Consider the following 19,206-nt stretch of genomic DNA (forward strand, 5'->3'; position numbering starts at 1 on the left):
CACCAACCAAGGTGGGATTTGGGGAATTTGGTCAAGAAAAACCTGCTGACCACTGCTGTAATGGAAAACTCAGCTGGACAGGGTTTGGAGCAACCTGCTGTAGTGGAAGGTGCCCCAGCCCATGGCAGTGGGTGAAACGAGATTTTTAAGTTCCCTCCTGACTCTTTACATTCTATGATTCAATGATTTTATTCCATCCCACTGCTATGGGCAGGAATGGCCTCCTCAGGCTCGCTCCAACAGCTCCACATCATCTCCCTCAAGGGGAGAGCCTCGGAAGCACCCCGCGGTCGGTGTTCAATGGGTGAAGCACTTTAGAACAAGCGACAAACGCCGTTAAAATAAAAGTTTTTGATCCCTCCGCACTCGCCGGCTCCGCGCTCCCTCAGCGCTTTCCCGCCCTCCTTCCGCCGCCCACGTGACCCGCGCCGCGCGCACGCGCCCCCGCCCCCGCCCCCGAACTACACGTCCCAGGGTGCCCCGCGGCGGCGCGTGCGCGGCGGCGCCCGGCGCTCGGGCCATTTAAATGTGTGTGAGGGAGCCCCTGAAATGGCCGCGCAGGTCGCCGCGGTGCCGCGGGCCCCGGAGGAGCCGCCGCCGCCCTCAGCGGACCGGCCCGCCCGGCCGCGCGGGCCCCGCCGCCGGCGAGCGGCACCCGGCGAGCCGCCGGCCGCCAAGCGGGCCCGGCCGAGCCAGCCGCTGCTGGCGGGGCCCGGCCCGGCGGAGCCGCTGCCCCCGCCCGCCCTCCCCGCCGCCGCGGGGCTGTTCACGTTCTCCCCGCTCAGCCTCCCGCCGCCCGGGGAGCGCCGACACCACCACCGGCACCACGCCGAGCCCGCCGGCCACAAGGCGAGGCGCGGCAGCCCCGCGGACGGCGCGGCGGGGCGGCCCAGCCAGCGAGGTGAGCGAAGCGGCGGGGGGAGCGCGGGGTCGCGGGGCCGGCGGGTGCCCCCGGCGGGCTCGGCCGGGCGGGCGGCGGCGCCGCGCTCGGAGCCCCGGGCGCACCTGTGGAGGGGAGCGGGCGGCGGCAGCGCGGCGGGAGCGGCGGCCCTGCTCCGGCCGTGGCGTAGCGGGCACGGCGGTGCTGCCCCGGGCACGGAGCGCGGGGTGGCCGCGTTGCTCCTGCTGCTGTCAGAATCGCCCTCATGGCACGTTCAACGTGCGAGTGCTGGGGGAGTGGAGGCTTCTTCACATTAACGTCTGAGGAGCTGCTGGTTTTTTGGGTATTTTTGTTTTTTATTTATTTTTAATGGTTTGTTTTAATAAGTGGCCTGAGAAGGGATCTCGTGATTCCATACGAATGTTTCCAATGCGGTTGTCAGAGGATGGTGCCAGATTCTTTTCAGGGGTGCCCAGCAACAGGGCAAGGCGGAATAGCCATAAACTAAAACACAAGAAGTTCCTCCTCAACATGAGGGACAATTTCTTTCAATGAAGGGTGACAGAACACTGGAACAGGTGCCCATGGAGTCTCCCTCTGGAGATATTCCAAACCTGTGCCACCTGCTCCAGGTGACCCTGCCTTGGCATGGGGGTTTCACTGGATGCTCTCCAGAGGTCCCTTCCAGCCCGAATTATTCTGTGTTTTCTTTTACTGAAATGCCAAAATATCTCTGGATTTTGGCATGTGCTGTGTGTGGTTTTGTTTATTTTTTTTTAACAGTACAGAGTGATTGTTTTGGTTCTGCTCAGAGATTTGTTGTAGTAAAAAGCTTCTTGGAGAGAGCAACATAGATAAAAAATAACTGCGAAAGCTACTGTAATTAAAAGTATAATGTGGTGGATTATGCTTGAGGAGTGTATGGGCAGGTTTTGTGCCAAAGAAACCAAAGATGCACTTGCTTATAGAAGTCAAGTGTCTGTGGAGTGAAGTCTATTAAGAACAGACAAGACTATTACCAGGAGAGGCTTTTCTCCCCTGGTTAATGCTTCCACACCACTGTGCTTGAGTACAGCTAAAAAAACTTCTGATTGTAAACCTCTAAAGTTTTATTAGTGTTTATAAAGCAGAAGTTTGGAGCAGTGTAACTTTGTAGACTGGAGTGCCAGTGTGTCAGTTCTAACCCAGAATTAAATTAGGCCTCTTAATGAAGGCTTAAACAGCGTGAAAATGAGCATCAAAATTCCAGATTTGTAAAGGAAAGCTGTTTGCTCACCTGAAGCTCTTCACTGCCTGTCCTCAGCTGTAGGGGTAGTGCCTTTTGGGATGGGGCTGTGGTTTTTTTCCTATCAATTTTTATTTTGCTGTATAATCTAATTAAATTGCCTATTACATTGACTGTGCCATGCTTATCTGTGGCACCAGGTGACAGTGAGCACCCTCACTGTTTTTGCTGTTTAATAATGGTTCTGGTTCTGTTGTGGGATGTCTGATCATTTCAGAGTAGCTGAGTTATTGGCACTGCTGTCCCTCTGCCTCACTGCAGAGCCCATAGTTTAGTGACCTGTCCACAGCTTCTTTGTGTTTGAGGTGCTGGAGGCCTTCTGTTTATTTAAAGGAATAATTAAAACTATATTTCCTTCAGGATTGCCAGGCATTATTATAATGTCACTGTTTAGCTTCACTGAATACAGCAGTTACTCACTGTAATAGTGGGACTCTGCTGTGTTCAATGCATCCAGCAGCAGCCAGGGCAGCTTTTATCCTGCAAACAGACAAGTGTTCACTGGAAGCTCCCAAATGCAAGGATTCCCCTGTCTGTTATTAGGATTTGGCTTCAAACAGGAAGATACTCTGGATTAAAATGTGTGAGGTTTTAAAACTATACCTGAAAGCAGAAATGCTTACAGTAAGAGACCTTTAACAACCAAATGTTCTTAGAAACGTGCATAGGGAAGTATTCCCAGCAGCACAGTGGTGGCATGGAATCCTTGTTTAGTTGCAGCTTGGGCTCTCTGGTCTCCAGGACAAACACCTGGTGTGTGGATTGCACGTTGCCAGTGAGTAAAGCAGTGTCTGTGCTCAGAGCCAGTGACTGAGCACACCCTGCACTCCTCACACCCGAGTCCTGCAGCAAACCTCGTTCCAAGAACGTTTCAGTTGGCTTCCCAGAGCAAGTGAGACCGCCCTGCTTTTCCTGCTTTCTCTGAAACAGAAAGATCAGGGCCTTTGCTGTTTGCAAGGGCTGCAGCAGCACGGTGAAAACTTGTATTTCAGGTCCTAAGACTATTGTATGAAGTGAGGATTAAGCAATCAGCTCTTTCTTTGCTCCATGAGTAACTCTGTGCTTTACTCCAGGCTGTAATGAAGGTCAGCCCTCTCCAGTAACGAGACCAAACCAGTAATGATCCAGTTAAACACTGGTTACACTGAAGAACCTGGAGCTGCCTGTGTTTATCACTACACCCTTTCTCATAGAACAGTGTAACATGTTTTTTTTCTTTAACTTAAGTGCTGTAAGAGAATGAAGAGGGAATACCAATGTGCAGCCAGAGACAGGAAATTTCTTTAGGACAAAGCCCTGTGCTGAGGGGAAACGGTAAAACTTTAGTTACTGCATCTCCAGGCAGGTTTGCCTTCAGCAGCAGGTTGTTCTCATCCCCAGGGCTATCCTGCTACCACAGCTCCTGGAGATTTATGGGCACTGTTGGATGAAATGGTTCTTTGATTCAGGCACGTTAAAATCTTGTCTTGGCAATTGAGTTTGTAACAGCTGGGCCATCAAGTTTTCTAATTACCTTTGTCCCTTGCTAAATGTTATTTGAATTAGCTTTTCTTCTCGAAAGAAGAACAACTTAAACTATTCCATTTTCCATGACAGAACTACTTCTTTACATTTTATCTCTCAGCCTTTTAGAGGTTGATTAACCTCAAAAAAAACCCCAAATAACTGAAACAGGCTCTTAATTTCTTTCTCTCCATTAACTGAATTGTTAACTATAAGACTGAATCTGTTGATGTGATGATTTGGGTCCTTTAATTTTAAAAAGATCAGCGATCTAAGCTTAAATGTTTTTACTTCTAAGTGTAAGTAAAGCTTGTAGCTCTTCAGTGCTACTCTGTTTGCTTCCCTATCATGTATCCAAAATCAGGGAAGTGTTCTGTAATGAAAGTCTTAATGTTTAAATGTTACACATACTTGTTTATCCTCTTCCCCTGTACGGCGCTGCCTTAAATGTCAGAAGTTATTAATGTACTTAATTATAGATGCTCTGAAATACAGACTCCTTTTAAAGGTATTCTGATAAATCTGTTAAAAATTGAAGTATTTCTAAAATATTAAGCTAGAATTTTGGAAGGTTTCCTTAATTCAAGGCTTTATTTGTATAATTATAGATACCCTGACTTTTGACTTAATTATACAACCAAAAATGCAATGTTTTACAATTGGTCAGTCTCCCTGGGAATAGATCCCTTCAGCAAGTGAGAGGCCTGAATTCTTTTGGGGTGAATATGCTGGAACTGCAGAACTCTAATCTTCTCTTTATTGTCGCTGCCAGAAACTCCAGATGAAAATGGCAAAACCCAGCGAGCTGACAGTCTTATTGTGAAGAAGATCAAGAAAAAAAAGAAAAAGAAACACCGGGAAGATGTGAGGGGCAAGCGCCTGAAGATGTACAACAAAGAGGTGCAGACGGTGTGCGCTGGGCTCACCCGCATCGACAAGGAGACTCTGTCTCAAGGGCAGTGTGACAGCCTGGAAATGAACAAGGAATCCTTCAGGTACCTGAAGGACGAGCAGCTGTGCAGACTGAACTTGGGCATGCAGGAATACCGGGTACCCCAGGGGGTGCAGACCCCCTTTGTGACGCACCAGGAGCACTCTGTCCGCAGCAGCTTCCTCAAGACTGGCACTAAATTCAGTAACTTCATTCACGAGGAGCACCAGTCCAATGGGGGTGCCCTGGTCCTGCATGCCTACATGGATGAACTCTCATTTTTGTCTCCAGTGGAGATGGAGAGATTTGCAGAAGAGTTTCTTGCGTTGTCATTCAGTGAAAATGATAAAAATGCAGCTTACTATGCTTTAGCCATAGTGCACGGAGCAGCTGCCTATTTACCAGACTTCCTGGATTACTTTGCTTTTAACTTTCCAAACACTCCAGTGAAAATGGAAATTTTGGGCAAGAAGGACATTGAAACAACAACAATTTCAAATTTTCACTCTCAGGTAAGAACTATTCACATGCATCAATGTTGCACAATACCTAGATTTGATGAATCTCAGTAACCCAGAGCAGACATGATTTAAAATAGGCAAGTCACAAATGTATTTTCTAAGCAGATGAAGAAAGGTGATGTTAGGACTAATCTACTGTGCTGTCTATTCCTGCTGCTGCTGCAAGCTTTTCTGTGCTCCCTGGTAGCTGGTGAATCACACATCAGACACTGCTACCTGTGACCTGAGGGGAGATCTGCACCAAGCATCTTTTTCTTCTAAACTTGGCAAAACACTGAGATTGTTCAAAACAACAGCCAAGTCTGTCAAGAATTGCATAGACTGCAGATGCTAACACTGCTTTTCTAGTCAGCAGAGCTGGAGTTTGTTTTTGGGGTCTTGGGGTTTGGTTTGTTTTTTGGGTTTTTTTTGCAATGATGTTACTTTTCATGTTTCAGGATATCTGTTTCACAAGGTTTTTAACATCTTAATTCCCCCAGTACCTTATGCTGTTTAAACTTTCTAACTTGAAGGTGGTTAGAGGATCTTTTGAATTGCCTTTGAAAAGGAGTTTCATTTTGTTTACTCCCTTAGTTTCCATGGTAGGCTAAAACTCGTTTAAATTCTGAAACTGTATCTTCATGTAACTTAAAGGGATGCAACAGTAAAAGCTGAGCTAATTTTAAGATTCCTCTATGAAAGTCTCTTGGATTCTAGTCTTGTGCTCAAACTCAGAAGTATCTCTGAGTATACCACAAGATTGCAGCTTAGATAAAATTCTTTTTGATGGAATAAAGCTTCTTTCTTTTTAGTCTGAGAATGGATCCAAACTGCTGATTACCTTTAAGGTCTTTACTTGAGACATTAATTACATTTATTAGTTCACCTGTTGGGAGGATAAACCTGAAACTCTGTAGTGGAGTTCAGTTCAGTGTGATAGGAACACACCTTTAACAACAGCCTTTGGAGTGTTGGTGCTTGTGGATGGGTTATTTGGATCTCTGCAGGCTTTACCAAATGCTTATAAGCAAGATTTGCATTGGAAAAACAATCAGTGCTTTACAGAAAGTTACTGCATGGTCACTGTGGAGACTTTAAATAGCATTAAATGAATAATTCTGACACTTGGCTTTTTTGTTTGGCAGCAATTTGCTGCTCCAACACTTACTTGCACCAAGAAACAGAAGCTGGTTAAAATAATTCTTTGTGTAGACAGAGCTGTGGCTGGGTGCAGAGCACCCCAAAACAATCTCTGAGCAAATGAGCCACTGCTGTGGGCAGCAGCACCTCTGCACAGCACACACCTGTGAGCTGCAGGGTCAAATGTGCCCACAGGTCAGGCTTTCAAGTTTCTCTATTAGTGATTTATCTGTGTTCTTTAGTGTCCTGATTGCATTCTGGCTTGAGTACATGTGATGACCCCTGAGATGGCTAAACAGAGCCTCTGGAATGTTTAACAATTGCATTTTTTCTCGGTGAATGTTCTGTGAACATGAATACTGGCACTATAAATACACGTGAGGAATGTATGGTAATAAATAAGAGGCTTTGCTGGGTTATAGTCTGCTGGTACTTCAATTAATTCTATTTTAAGTACTGTCTAAACTTGATTAAGATTGAGTCATGACATAAGATTCAGTTGGTCTGAACCACTTCTCTAAACCCAGCTCCAGCATGACCTGGTTAATCCTCTCAGGCTGAAGTGTGTTAGTGCAGCTCTCCCTGAGCAAACAGAGCAGGGGAGCTGTCACAGGCAGCTGGAGCAGGGCTCTTCAGGGAACACAGCTGATGGAAAACCTGGAGAAACACAAGAATTGGTGCTGGGTTCACCCAGGCCTTGCAGGCTGGCTTCTCTTGGAATGGCAGGGGCTGCAATGCCCTGCTCCAGGGCCTGGGGGTGAACCTGGCTGTTGTGTGCCTGCTCCTTGGCAGCTCTGCTGAGGCTTGAACAGATTGGCCAAGCTTCACTTTTCACCCTTCTGGGTGAGAATTGTGCAGTCCAGAAGCCCTTCATAGCTGTGCTTGAGCAGATTAAACATGCTGCACTGTTGTATGCTGGAACTCTGGTTATTTATAATGGAGTGAAGTTGCCTCCATTCTGGGTTCTTTTCTCTGTATGAGTTTGTTTGCTGCACTGACCTGTGCCAAGGGGTTTGGGAGCTTTAGGGAGTCTTGAATCCTGAAGATTCAGTGTTCAGAAATCAAAATTAGTTCTGTAAACTGCAAGTTAATGTGACCTTTGGCTGGCATGACATTCAGCTGGTTTGTGTTTTTAGAGAAACTGAATTGTAGTATTCAAAATAAGGACTTTAATCTGAAGGACTTGGGAAGTTTAGTGATAATTAACTGCCTTGCAAGGTGAATTCCTTTGTTCTCAGGGCAGTGAGTTTACAGCAAAGCACTCCAATGTGTATTTGTTACATAAATGTTTGGTTTCGGTATCTTAAAATAATTAAGCTTCAGTGTCCTGTGGATTTTTTTTGCTTACATTGTCTCTCATTGGTTCTAATACTTCAGTGCTGGAGCTCAGCTTTAGTGTGGAGCTGTTCACTTGGGCTGAGAGCTTTCAAGACTCAAATCACTGAGCAGCAATTTGTAAGCTTTCCTCACATAAGGGCACACTTTAATTTGGGAGCTCTTTGCAGTGCAGCAAGAATGAACTCTTATTTTCCTTATCATTTGTCTCAGTACAACTGCTTCCACTCAGTGAATGGGAATATATTTAGAGTTAAAAAAACCCTTCTGCTTTTTTTCCCAACTGATCAACTTGCCTGATGAATTCTCTCTGATCCAGAGAACAGTTACACTGTCACAGAGGGTGTGTGGGGGTTCTGGGAAGAGGCCAGGAAAGAGAATTGGGGAAATAGGTTTTGCATAAGCTGCTCTTCCTTCTGGGAAGGAATGGGAGAAGCAGCCAACAGGTGATAACTGGGGAAGTTTCCTTACTCCTGCTGCTCAGAACAGGTTACTCTGTTACATGTGAACATGTGGTTCATGAACCTCATCACAGTTTGATTGTCTGCCCCATGTGAACTGCTCTGATTGTGGAAGGGCAATTTCTTTTTTTAGCAGTAGCTACCAAAGTATGAAATGAAGAAGTTGTGCATCTGCACTGAATCCTTCATTTGGTTTGTCACTAAGGCCATGTAAACAATGCCCAGTGGTCCTGCACTGTGTCACATTTGAGTCAAGCATGTCACCCTTGCTGTGCTGGCATGTCACTGCCTTGTCCTTCAGCAGGAGCCAGCCTTGTGCTCTTGCTTTCTTCCTTGTAGCCAAGGTTTTGTGTGGTTGCTTTTATAGCTGACTTGGCATGCTGAAATATTGTTGCTGTCAACTGATTCATGCTTTTCTTGCAACTGGAGAGAAACTTCAGAGACTTAACCTCATTTGTCCCCAGCTGATGCCTCATCTGTGTGTCCTCCTCTCATCCTGTGCTGCTCACTTAACCCGTGCTGAGGCTGGGGTGCCTCAGGAACATGCAGATAAACTCCAGCTCTGAGCTCTGGCAGGAAGCACTGCCTGTGTCTGCTGCTGTTCTCACCCCAGCGTGGGAAACACCGACAGGCACATGCTGCAGCTGGAGAAAATGTCCCCATGAGCACTGGAGCTAATTTTAAACGTGCCCATAACTCCCTGGGAGTGGGGGTACACACAGCAGTGGTGGCTGGCTGGCATTTGAAAGGGCACAGGCTCCTGAGCTGCCTTCCTGGCCCCATTGTCCTTTTGCAACAGTAAAAACAGTGGCAGTGACTGCTGGAGATCCACTGCTGCTTTTAAAGCAGCACAGGGAACAAATTATAGCAAGGGAGGTGCTGTGGTAATAAGTTACTGACTTCTGGCAGCCGTGTGAACTGGAGTGACCCCAGCTGAATTCCTAAACAAGAGCTGAACTTTAAACAAAAACAAAAAACACTGAGAGAGGTCCTAATGGATATAATGAAATGACTTCAGCTATTTCATCATCTCAGCTTTCTTCCCTGCAGTGAGGGGGGCACAGAGGTGACTGTGGAGCGAGCAGAGCTCAGAGAGAGCTTGGAACACCTGTGAATGAAAGGCCAAAGCAGCTTCAGTGCAGCAAGCAGGGCACTTACTCCTGGGACACTGAACCTCCCAGCTGTAAGGGAGAGCAAGGGGCCTGTTCTTTTAGGTGTTCATTGCATCATAGTTTGAGAGCACTGGCTAAGCAGTGTTTGCTGTCAGAAGGAATTAAGAATGAGAGAGCTGCTGGGAAGAAGTTTTTGATGGCATCTTGAACTGGTAGACTACATCCCCTGTGACTGAGGTGCTTGAGATGAATAATCCAGCCTGCTGGGGATTGCCGTGGCTTGGTGCATGTTGTCAGTGTAAACATGGCCTGGGTTTAATTCTCAAGTGTGTATATTCCTTTAATTTCTGTTAAAAACTAGCAAAGCATTGAAATCCAGTGTTTCCCTAAAGTATTTCTTCTGTTTCCTTTATAACTCCTGAGTTCTTGCCTATTTTTCCATTGTTCCAGTGCATTTAAAAACAAACAAAATTAAAGCTTCTAAATTTTCATTTCCTTTGAAAACATTACAAGGAAAACCTGCATATGGAATTAGAATTCATTTTAACTCATGACAAACACCTGTAAAATATTAGTGACTCTCACCAGGTGCTTTCAGTAGCACAGAACTCAGCTGGAAGGAGTCTGTCTGCACTTACATGAACAGTGCCAGGCAGTTTAACTTCCCTGGATAAGGACCAGAGCACTTCAGTCCTTGGTTTTTCTGTATGTGCACAGAACAAAACTATTGCTGTGGTGTTCCAGTGCTCCTGCTCTGAACTGCACTCAGCAAATAGGGTGAGCTAAACTTGTATAATTGAGAAGTGAAATATCTATGGCTGCTGCTGGAGGATAAAATTGCAGCAGTAACTCTATTCTTCCTTTATTAGTCTCTCCTAATTTACCTTTAACAACTGCATGGAGTAGTTTAATGACATCTGGTTTGCTGGCTAAACATGCAAAACTGAAACTAAACTTAAAGCTAAGCTGCTACTCCCATGTATCTCTAAGTGGAGTTCTAAAATGCATCACCCTGGGAGAACGTGACTGTTAAATTGCAAATTTACCAGTGACTGTCCTGTCCCACCACTCAGCCATGGAGAGCAGCTGGAGTTTTTCAGCCCTGGAACATTGAAGGGTGGTGGAAGGCTGGGGCTCAGCCACAGGTGACTTTGCAAAGCAGGTTTGTGCTCTGTAACCTCAGCTGGCCGTGGTGTCTGCACAGAACCTCCTCTCTGGCCATGTCACGTTCCAGCTGCAGCCCATAGGATGAGGCTACAGAGCACTGGAGTCTGGCCAGTGCCTCTCCTCTGGGAGCAGGGAATTGGCAGGAGAAGTTTCCAGATGATCCAGCAAAGGGGGACAGTCTGTGTTCTACAGGATGTCCACGAGCTGTGAGATTAAAGTGTTTCTGATGCCAACACTGACAGCAGGTTCTACTGCAAATGGTAATCCTGAAATTCTTCTCCATGAGCTCTGGCTTTCCAGCTAAACCCCTCATTTCATCTGGTTTCTGTCCAGTTTCCTGTGTATTCTATCACCAGAACCACTGCAGGAAAGTCCTTGAGGTTTTTCACTGCAGGCCCAGGGGAAGGACCTCGGGGACAGGACTGAGATGAGGAATGTGCACAGCCCAGGAGCATCCGGTTTGAAATGTGGAAGCAAAAGTCCAACTGCACAAACCAGTGGAGAGTTGAAGCTTGCTGGTGAAAGACTGAGTCACAATGAAACCTTGTGTGGTTGTTTTCCCAAGTCAGCCTGGAAGTGTTGAATTGTTCCTGAATTAGTCAAATATTCACTTGCTGTGTTTCAGACTCCAGAAGGATTTCCTGTCAGGAGTACAGACAGGAGTCCTTTCTTTCTCCTCTGTTCCAAACAGTCCCTGTGCATATTCCCAAAGGCCCATCTGCTGAAACAGATGCAGATGAGTCCCAGATTGATCCCAGCTGTGTTAGCTCAGTCACTTTTCTCCTCCTGGAGGAACTGAAGCTGTGCTGGTGTTGTGTCTCCTGTCTGGCCCAGGTCAATCGGACGTACTGCTGTGGCACCTACAGAGCAGGCCCCATGCGCCAGATCAGCCTCGTGGGAGCCGTGGATGAGGAAGTGGGGGACTACTTCCCAGAATTCCTAGATATGTTGGAAGAATCTCCATTTCTCAGAGTAAGCAGGAACTTGTGGTGTGTTCATAGCACTGTAGATATTTAAGCAATTGTTAGGTTTCTAAGTAATTAGAAACTGTAAGGTATTTTCTTTATTGAGGTGCTTATTTGGGCTACTGAGGTTCATTCTTTCCTGTGTCCAATTGAAAGGAATGGACTGAGGTGGCTAATTAAAAATAATCAAGTTTATTATATATACTTGCACTACATGCCCTTCTACTTCCCTAAAAACTGCTTGATGAAATTAGCTTGGAATGTCTTTTACCTCTCAAACTTACTTAGTTTCTATGCAATTCTTTTGACAGCAGATTTGAACCAGTTTTACCAAAGGCATCATTTAATTTTTCTATCTCACCCAGTGTTTTGTGTTATGTGTGTTTTGTGGGTTGTTTTGTTCCTGTTTTCTTTTAGATGACTCTGCCCTGGGGGACTCTTTCCAGTCTCAGACTGCAGTGCAGGTCCCAGAGTGATGATGGGCCCATCATGTGGGTGAGGCCGGGAGAGCAGATGATCCCCACAGCTGATATGCCAAAATCACCCTTCAAACGGCGCCGGTAGGCTTTGGGTTTCCTTTTGTACTCGAGGGAAAACTTTGCAGTTAAGTCTGTGTCAGATTTGAGAACAAAAGCAAAGTCCTTGATGTGTAACTGGCTTTTCAGAGGACTAATTCAGATTTAAGTTTCACTTTCACTTTGTTTCAAATTGGCTCAGCTGATAAAGCAAATGTTACCCGTGATGATTATTTTATTTCACTACTTCTAACAGCATCTTTCAGTACTTCTCACATATCCTAGATTGGTGCTTTAAGATTAAAACCTCTTTTTATTAACCTGCAGGAGACTTAATTCATCTTATTTCTGTGGCAAGAACCAATTTGGTGGTGAGGGCAGGTGGAATGCTGTGAAACAGCAGAGATCCTTCCACTGCTCGTGCTGCCTTCTAATGTCAGTGCTAAAGCACTTATAACATGCCTGCCCAGGAATTATTGTGTATTCTTGCTTTCTGTCTCTGAAAGAGTGCTCTAAAACAAATTTCAGGAGATTTGGAAGCATATTTTAATTGTCTTTTCAAGAAGAATTTTTTGATGTTTTCTCAAATAACTGAAGCTCAGTTTCTATAAGATAGCTCTATTTTACATACTGGTACCTTCTTGGAGGAAGTCTTTCACCACAAGTGAACACAAAAATTTTGTGATTTGATTTGTTTTGTAAAATTTGACCTTATAACCTGAATTGTACTTCGCTGGTTTTGTTTCAATCTTTCACCAAATCAACACCTAGAAAAAAAATCAGAGTGAAATGCTTTGTTCCCTTGGAGCCTGCAGCACCCAGAATTCTAAGACGATTTCCGTCCAAATGTTAATTTTTGAGCAGCAGGGACATTTTAGTGTGATTTTCTGTGCCCTTGCAGGTCCATGAACGAGATCAAGAACCTGCAGTACCTACCTCGCACCAGCGAGCCCCGCGAGGTCCTGTTCGAGGACAGGACCCGAGCTCACGCTGACCACGTGGGGCAGGGCTTTGACTGGCAGAGCACAGCTGCTGTCGGGGTGCTCAAGGCTGTGCAGTTTGGGGAATGGTGAGTGCTGCTGGGATGCAGCTATTCTCTCTTCTGGAAAAAAAAATAACAATTCCTTGCAAAACAAACCTAATCGGAAATGGTTTGAATGCTGTAATGAAACAATGGCTGGAATTGGCTGCCCAGGGAGGTGGGGGAGTCACTGGATGTGTTTGAAAATAAACTCAGTGCCGTGGTTTATTTGATGAGGAGGTGTTAGGTCATAGGTTAGACTAGAAGATCTTATAGGTCTTTTCCAATCTAGTTCATTCTGTGATTCAAAAGCTGCACAGAGCTGAAAACCTCAAGCTGTGCACCTCCTATTTTTCCATCTTGAAACAGTAAAAAATTTGTAACAGCAGCTTGCAGAATATTTTAGTGATATACAAAAGCCTTAAACTTGGACCATCATCCTTGATTATTCTTTTCCTGAGCAGGTATATTAATTCTAGTTTTTGGAACTGCAGTCTAAGAGCTCAGAGTAATTAATTTCACAGCTGCAGTGTTTTCTCAGGTCATGTACCCAGGATATTGCTGCTGACCTTGTGGAGAAACTGGGCTTGCATCATTGTAATAGCTAGAAATTACATTAGAAATTGGATAGCATCATTAGCATTATCATTAGAATAAAAGATGCCAATGTTTCCTATACTGTTGAATAAAACTCCTCACTTCTTCAACTTCAGTGTTACTTTGTAATTTTACATTTTTCCCTTAATGCAGAATTATTCTGTCCAATTATAGAATGGGAGAATTGAGGCAAATAGTGGTTCCTGGAACACAGAGAGCTTTTATAGTGGCAGTTTGAGCCTGGGTCTCAGGCTTTTCAGTGTATTGTCCATGCAAACATCCCTTCTGTTGTGAATGCAGCAAAAATTGAGAAAGAAAAAAGGGAAATATATGTATTATACCTCTTTTTCAAAAGAATGCACTATTGAGAAGTGTTGAGACTTTGTGCACAGTGTAGCACTCAAGCAGGTCATTGGTTCAATGAAGCTTTCTGCTGGAAGAGCTGGAATGCTCTGTAAGTCAAATACTCAAAAATTCCTGGAATTCTCATTTTTTTCTAGGAGTGACCAGCCTCGTATAACCAAAGATGTGGTTTGTTTTCATGCTGAAGACTTCACTGATGTTGTGCAGAGACTTCAGCTGGACCTGCATGAACCTCCAGTGTCACAGGTATCAAACCTGCTCTCGTGACAGCTCATTCCTGGTGTTCTGGCAGGAGTTTCTCACTGATTCCAGCTTCTCCCTAAAGTCAGCCCTTTTGTATCCTCTCAGCTCTCTTGGGTAAATTTCCTTGTGTTTTAGGGTAAAATAGTTCAGTTGGAAGAGACCTTTTTCTTTTCCTTTGCCCCAAGCTGGGGTTCATGCTGTGAGTCCCAGGGTGTGCTATAGAAACAATCTGTTGATTAAGCCATGTGTGCCTGCTCCTGCTTTTTCTGATGTCTGATGTTGTCTTAGGCTATGGAAGCATCTAAACTCAATCCTGTCAGCCCAAGCAATGCAGCCCATTCTTGTTTTTAACTCTAACTATAGAAACCTCTTCATTCTCCTCTCAAGGCATCAGAGAAATTGTATTTTTAAAGTCCGGGTCTCATCTGAATTTGAAGTTTTACCCATGAAACGGAGACATTCTGATTTAGACATGAATGCACTTGAAAATAGGAAGATGCTGAGTATTTGAAGGGTTTGCCACTAACGTTCCCATCTCTCCTTCTCCCAGTGTGTTCAATGGGTGGACGAAGCCAAACTAAACCAAATGAGACGGGAAGGCATTCGCTATGCTAGGATTCAGCTGTGTGACAATGACATCTACTTCATCCCCAGAAATGTCATTCATCAGTTCAAAACAGTGTCAGCAGTCTGCAGCTTAGCCTGGCACATCAGACTCAAACAGTATCACCCTGTGGGGGAGACTTCTCCAAAAGCAGAAAGCAACTCAAGCCTGAACAGTGATGTTCCTGGAAACACAGAGGCAGAAGGTGAACCCCAAGGTGTGAGTGTAAAAACAGAGTCTGAAGAACCAGGTATAGAAATTCAGCTTACCCCAGGGGTGCTCTCCTCCTCTGTTTCTTCAATATCAGGACTTGTGCAACCAGATCAGGTGGCCCAGCCCCTTCCAGGTTTTAAAATAGAGTCTGATCAGCAACACAATCCACAGGATCATGCAGGCTCTTCTGTGTGATATGTATATATTCAAACATTTTTTAAACAACTTTTTAAAATTTTGATGTGAAGTTATAGTTTTATAACTGGCTTATGTTTTATTGGAGAAATCTTGCCTATAATTCTATAAAGAAAGGTGACATTCCAAAATGTCAAGCATATCTTTTTTACACAGATTATGCAAAATTCAAGTTGTATTTTAACCCCTTAGTACAACCTGTAACAGTGGTCTACCACTTCTTTCTGTTTAAGTAAAGAGATGTTGAATATCTTCTCAAAGTCAGATTGGAATTCCTCCAGGAATATGAAATGATTGAACTCCATTGGTCAGTGTTATTTCCCTACTTTTACTTTATCTCTAATCTTCACCAGAAAGTGATGCTTTTGTAGAAGACTTGCAAAGTGATTTCCCCATCTCATTTTAATTGCTTAAAAAAGTAAAAAAAAAAAAGAAAAAAGAAAAAAAAAAGAAAAAAAAAGAAAAAATAGAGAAAGCACAGCACTTTTGATGATTTGTGGAATTTTTGGTATGTCTGTTCTTGACATGTTGGTTTATATACAAGCTATAGAAATTGATGTTTCTTACAGTTCCTACAAGGGTGACCTGTAAAAAGAACTGAAGCAAGTGTCTGATTCCTGTTGAAATGCAATGACTTACTGACCTAACACTTCTCATAGCACTGCTTATGTTGTTTGGTGTGGGGGTTTTTGCTTCCAAAATACATCTTCCCTGAATGTGATAAATGCTAGTGTCAAAATTAGAGAACCTCTTGGTAGTCTTGTGGAGGAAACTGCTATCTTTGAGCACTTTAAGGCTTTAAAATACTTAACCAACTTGGCAGCTTGTTTTGATGGGGTCGTAACGTGTCCAATGGATCCACACTTTCCCTTGTACTGATGCACTTAATATAATAAGCATTGAGCTGATACCTGACTTCCTAGAATAAGGACAGCCTTACTGTGTAAGTTCTGTATTAGTATTTCACAATAAAAAGTATTTTGGCATTGGACTGCTTTTTCCATGTGTAGCTCCTGGGTGCCCAGTTACTGTGGAAAAATCAGCAGCACGTGCTCAATGTGTAGAGTGTCAGCTATCAACAGTTTTTAAACAATCTTTCAATATTTCTGGATGTTAATGTGTAACCTGTATTTGACTTTCACTCACCCCATTTATTACTGCCCTTTCCAGTCATCAAAAGGAAAAGTCCCTTTTCCCTCCCCCCTCCCCACATTTAGAGTACAAGTTGGGGTTTGGTGCAACTTAAGCTGTCTCCAGATAACTTTATTTGTTCTAATCCTCACTGGGGTAGGAAAGATTTGAAAACACTATGTTAGACTAGACAAAAGCAAAGATGCTGTGTTAGTTCTGGATGCATCTTTTTAATATCAATTATTACTCTTCTCTTTATAAGGGTCTCTAAAATATGTTACTCTATTATAAATCTTACTTTGTGCAATATTGTTTGTGTAGGCTTTTATATACATATTAGCACCTCAGTGTAGAGGTCACTATTTTAAACTGATAGAGAAATAATCCTCAGAAGATACTGCAGTGATTAGTTAGAACCTGTATTACTCCTTATGTGTATGTATGTATTGTCTTCGGTACAAAAATGAGGACTAGGAAATATTTCAATTTAAAACTAATTTACAGATTGAAGTGGTAGTGACTCGTTTAGTAATCTGTGTAAATAAGGTGTTAGAATGGAAAGCTTTTATGATGAGAAGTAATGTGATTCATGCAGGGGTGTAATTTAATCTTAGCAGAAATTCTAGATGACTCAGCGCGGCTCAGAAAGGAGCCGTCAGTTCTCTGGTGGGTTTTTTCCACTTTTTATGTTGAGAGGAATTTCATAGCTTTAAGGGTTGTGCAAAGTAAAATTCCTCACAGGCAATAGTGGTTTCAGTTCATCCTTCACAGTCAAAGATTCCCCAGGGGTGTTCTTTCCTTTTGACCAAGTCTGCGAGTCTTCCATGTGCCCGTTCTGCCTGTCCCCTGCTGCTGCCAGCCCTGGCAGGCAGCTCTGCTCACTCAGGAACTGTCACACCTGCAGGGCCCACAGCAGAGCAAACAGGCTGAGAGCCCCCAGGCACCGACCTGTTCACTGGGAAAATTGGGGTGGAATGAACAGAGAATCCATTTGGAAGCCCTCTGTAAATTCTAATAGCGTGTTTTTAAATGAAGGAAGATTAGGGTGGTCTGTGCTGCTTTCCAAGCTGTAGCTTTAGTGAAATCTGTGACAACAGCCTGAAATAGCTGGAAAATGCTCTGCCTTCCTCTTGCATGGAGGGACATGACCAATAGCATCATGCTCTCTGTGCTCTGCTCAGTTACTAACTTAAACCTAATGTCAGATTTAAGTGCACATAAATAAAGGTATCTTTGAATGACCTGAATGTTGCTGATGCTATCCTATTTTGGAAGACTGAGGGAGAGAGGAACAAACTGTTTGAGAATCTCTTACTAAATCCATGCTCAGCTTTGCTGTGCTTTAACCAAACTGGCAGACTTTCAAATTCCACCTCATCTCTGGAGGTAAAGTGTGAGAGGGATTGCTTGGGAAGCTGCTCAATCTCCAGCCATTGCTTCAGTTGCCCAGAACAAAGCCTTAATGGGACAAATGCAAATGTTTTCCAGTCCAAGACCTGTAGAACACTGATTTTTTTTATGAGCTAGAGCAGTTTAGAGAGGAAGTAACGAGTTCAAGTCATTTAGTGTTTGAGCAGAACAAATCCAGTAAATATTCCTGAATATCTCGTGTTAAATAGCTGCTATTTGAATTTCTCCTATATTTCCTAAAGCAGACTCCTTAATGAGCTAATCACCTTTGATTTGATGTGATTTTTTAAGCCACATTTGGTGGCTTGTTCTAAGGCTGAGGGAGCTGAGGCTGCTCAGTGTGGACACCTCACAGCCCCTTCCAGGATCTGCAGGGGCTGTTCATCAGGAGCTGAGTGACAGGACAAGGGAAACGGGCACAAATCAAAGGAGGAGGAATTTAGGTGAGGGATAAGGAAGAGATGTGATGGGTGGTGAGGATCTGGCTGCCCAGGGAGGCCGTGGATGCCCCAACCTGGGAAGTTTTCAAAGCCAGGTTGGGCAGCCTGGCCCAGTGGGAGGTGTCCCTGCACATGGCAGGGAGTTGGGACTGGATGCTTGTTAAGGTCTTTCTGTTACTCAGTGGAAAGCAGATACAGAACAGTTCGTAAATACCAATGTGCTGGTCAGTTCTGCAAACCCTCAGTGCTCCATTTATGAGATGTGATGTGTGTCAGGTAGAAAACACCCCAGCTTTGTGCTGGGGACAGCTGTCACTGACCAAGTGCTCTGTGAAACAGAGCTGAGGCTTAGGCTGGACTTTAATCAAGTTCTGGTGACTAAAACATCCCAGGGATAAAGTGGCTCAGCTGGGATAGAAGTGGACCAGCAAATGCAGGGTGAATTTGGTTTCCTCTCTGCTCTAGACAAGCTCCAGGAGGGGGGACACCACGAGGTGTCCCCAGGGCATCCTAAGGGACACTTTTCACAGTGTCCTGCTGTGCTCTGCCAGGTTCCCTGCGTGTTACAGGTCAAGGCAAATTGTCAGAGCTTTCCCCATGAGCTGAGTGCTGAACCCTGCAGCTGCAGTTCCCGAGGCGTGCTGAGCCTGGGCAGCCCTGAGGGCTGCGAGAGGAGCCCAGGGCTCATCCCCTCTCCCCCAGAGCCTCTTCTGTCCCTTCCTGAGGGCTCCGAGCAGTGCCAGGGCACCCCGAGCACCCAAACACCCGCTTTTCCTGATTTCTCTGTACAACATGTAAAGATACCGACTCCTGTATTGCTGTTTCGTGATTTAATTTGATTTGATTGGCAGCTACGATTATTTTTTTCTGTGGTTTTAATTTATCTAAGGTCTCTGCCTCCAGAGGACGTGTACAATTGCCTGGACGACTGTTTGCTTTGTGCGGCCTTAGTGTATTTATTGACATTCGCGCGGGGGCGGCCCGCGCCCCCCGCGCCCCCGGTAGCTGACTGTACACCAGTGTCAAACTGTTAAGCTATTTCTTTGTAAAATAGTCCTGCGGAATGCATAGAATTTTTTTCCTGTAAAGTATTTTTTTAATAAACAAAAGTCTGATTTTGTCCTTTACCCGCCTGGGCGCTTCTTTCCTCTGCGGTTTGAGGCGGGGGGGGGTCGGGGCGGCGCTCGGCGCTCGG

General features: G+C 44.7%; 1 protein-coding gene across 1 annotated transcript; it reads left to right on the plus strand.

The window, feature by feature from the left end:
* The first annotated feature begins 531 nt into the window (after window positions 1–531).
* RSBN1 (round spermatid basic protein 1) lies at window positions 532–19,138 on the plus strand. Its single transcript, XM_054648987.2, has 7 exons — window positions 532–901; window positions 4,441–5,111; window positions 11,149–11,286; window positions 11,697–11,839; window positions 12,696–12,863; window positions 13,913–14,021; window positions 14,569–19,138. The coding sequence occupies exons 1-7, from the start codon at window positions 550–552 to the stop codon at window positions 15,028–15,030; spliced, it is 2,043 nt and encodes a 680-aa protein (XP_054504962.1). The 5' UTR covers window positions 532–549; the 3' UTR covers window positions 15,031–19,138.
* Window positions 19,139–19,206: the final 68 nt, after the last annotated feature.

The sequence above is a fragment of the Agelaius phoeniceus genome, chromosome 25 (assembly GCF_051311805.1).
Source record: "Agelaius phoeniceus isolate bAgePho1 chromosome 25, bAgePho1.hap1, whole genome shotgun sequence".
Taxonomy (NCBI): Eukaryota; Metazoa; Chordata; class Aves; order Passeriformes; family Icteridae; genus Agelaius; species Agelaius phoeniceus.

Bases quoted from the DNA above. Each gene is read 5' to 3' on its own strand.
- RSBN1 (XM_054648987.2), top strand. From the start codon at position 550: ATGGCCGCGCAGGTCGCCGCGGTGCCGCGGGCCCCGGAGGAGCCGCCG. The intron at 11,287-11,696 runs GTAAGCAGGAAC...GTTTTCTTTTAG, and splicing joins AAGAATCTCCATTTCTCAGA to ATGACTCTGCCCTGGGGGAC. The intron at 14,022-14,568 runs GTATCAAACCTG...TCCTTCTCCCAG, and splicing joins ATGAACCTCCAGTGTCACAG to TGTGTTCAATGGGTGGACGA.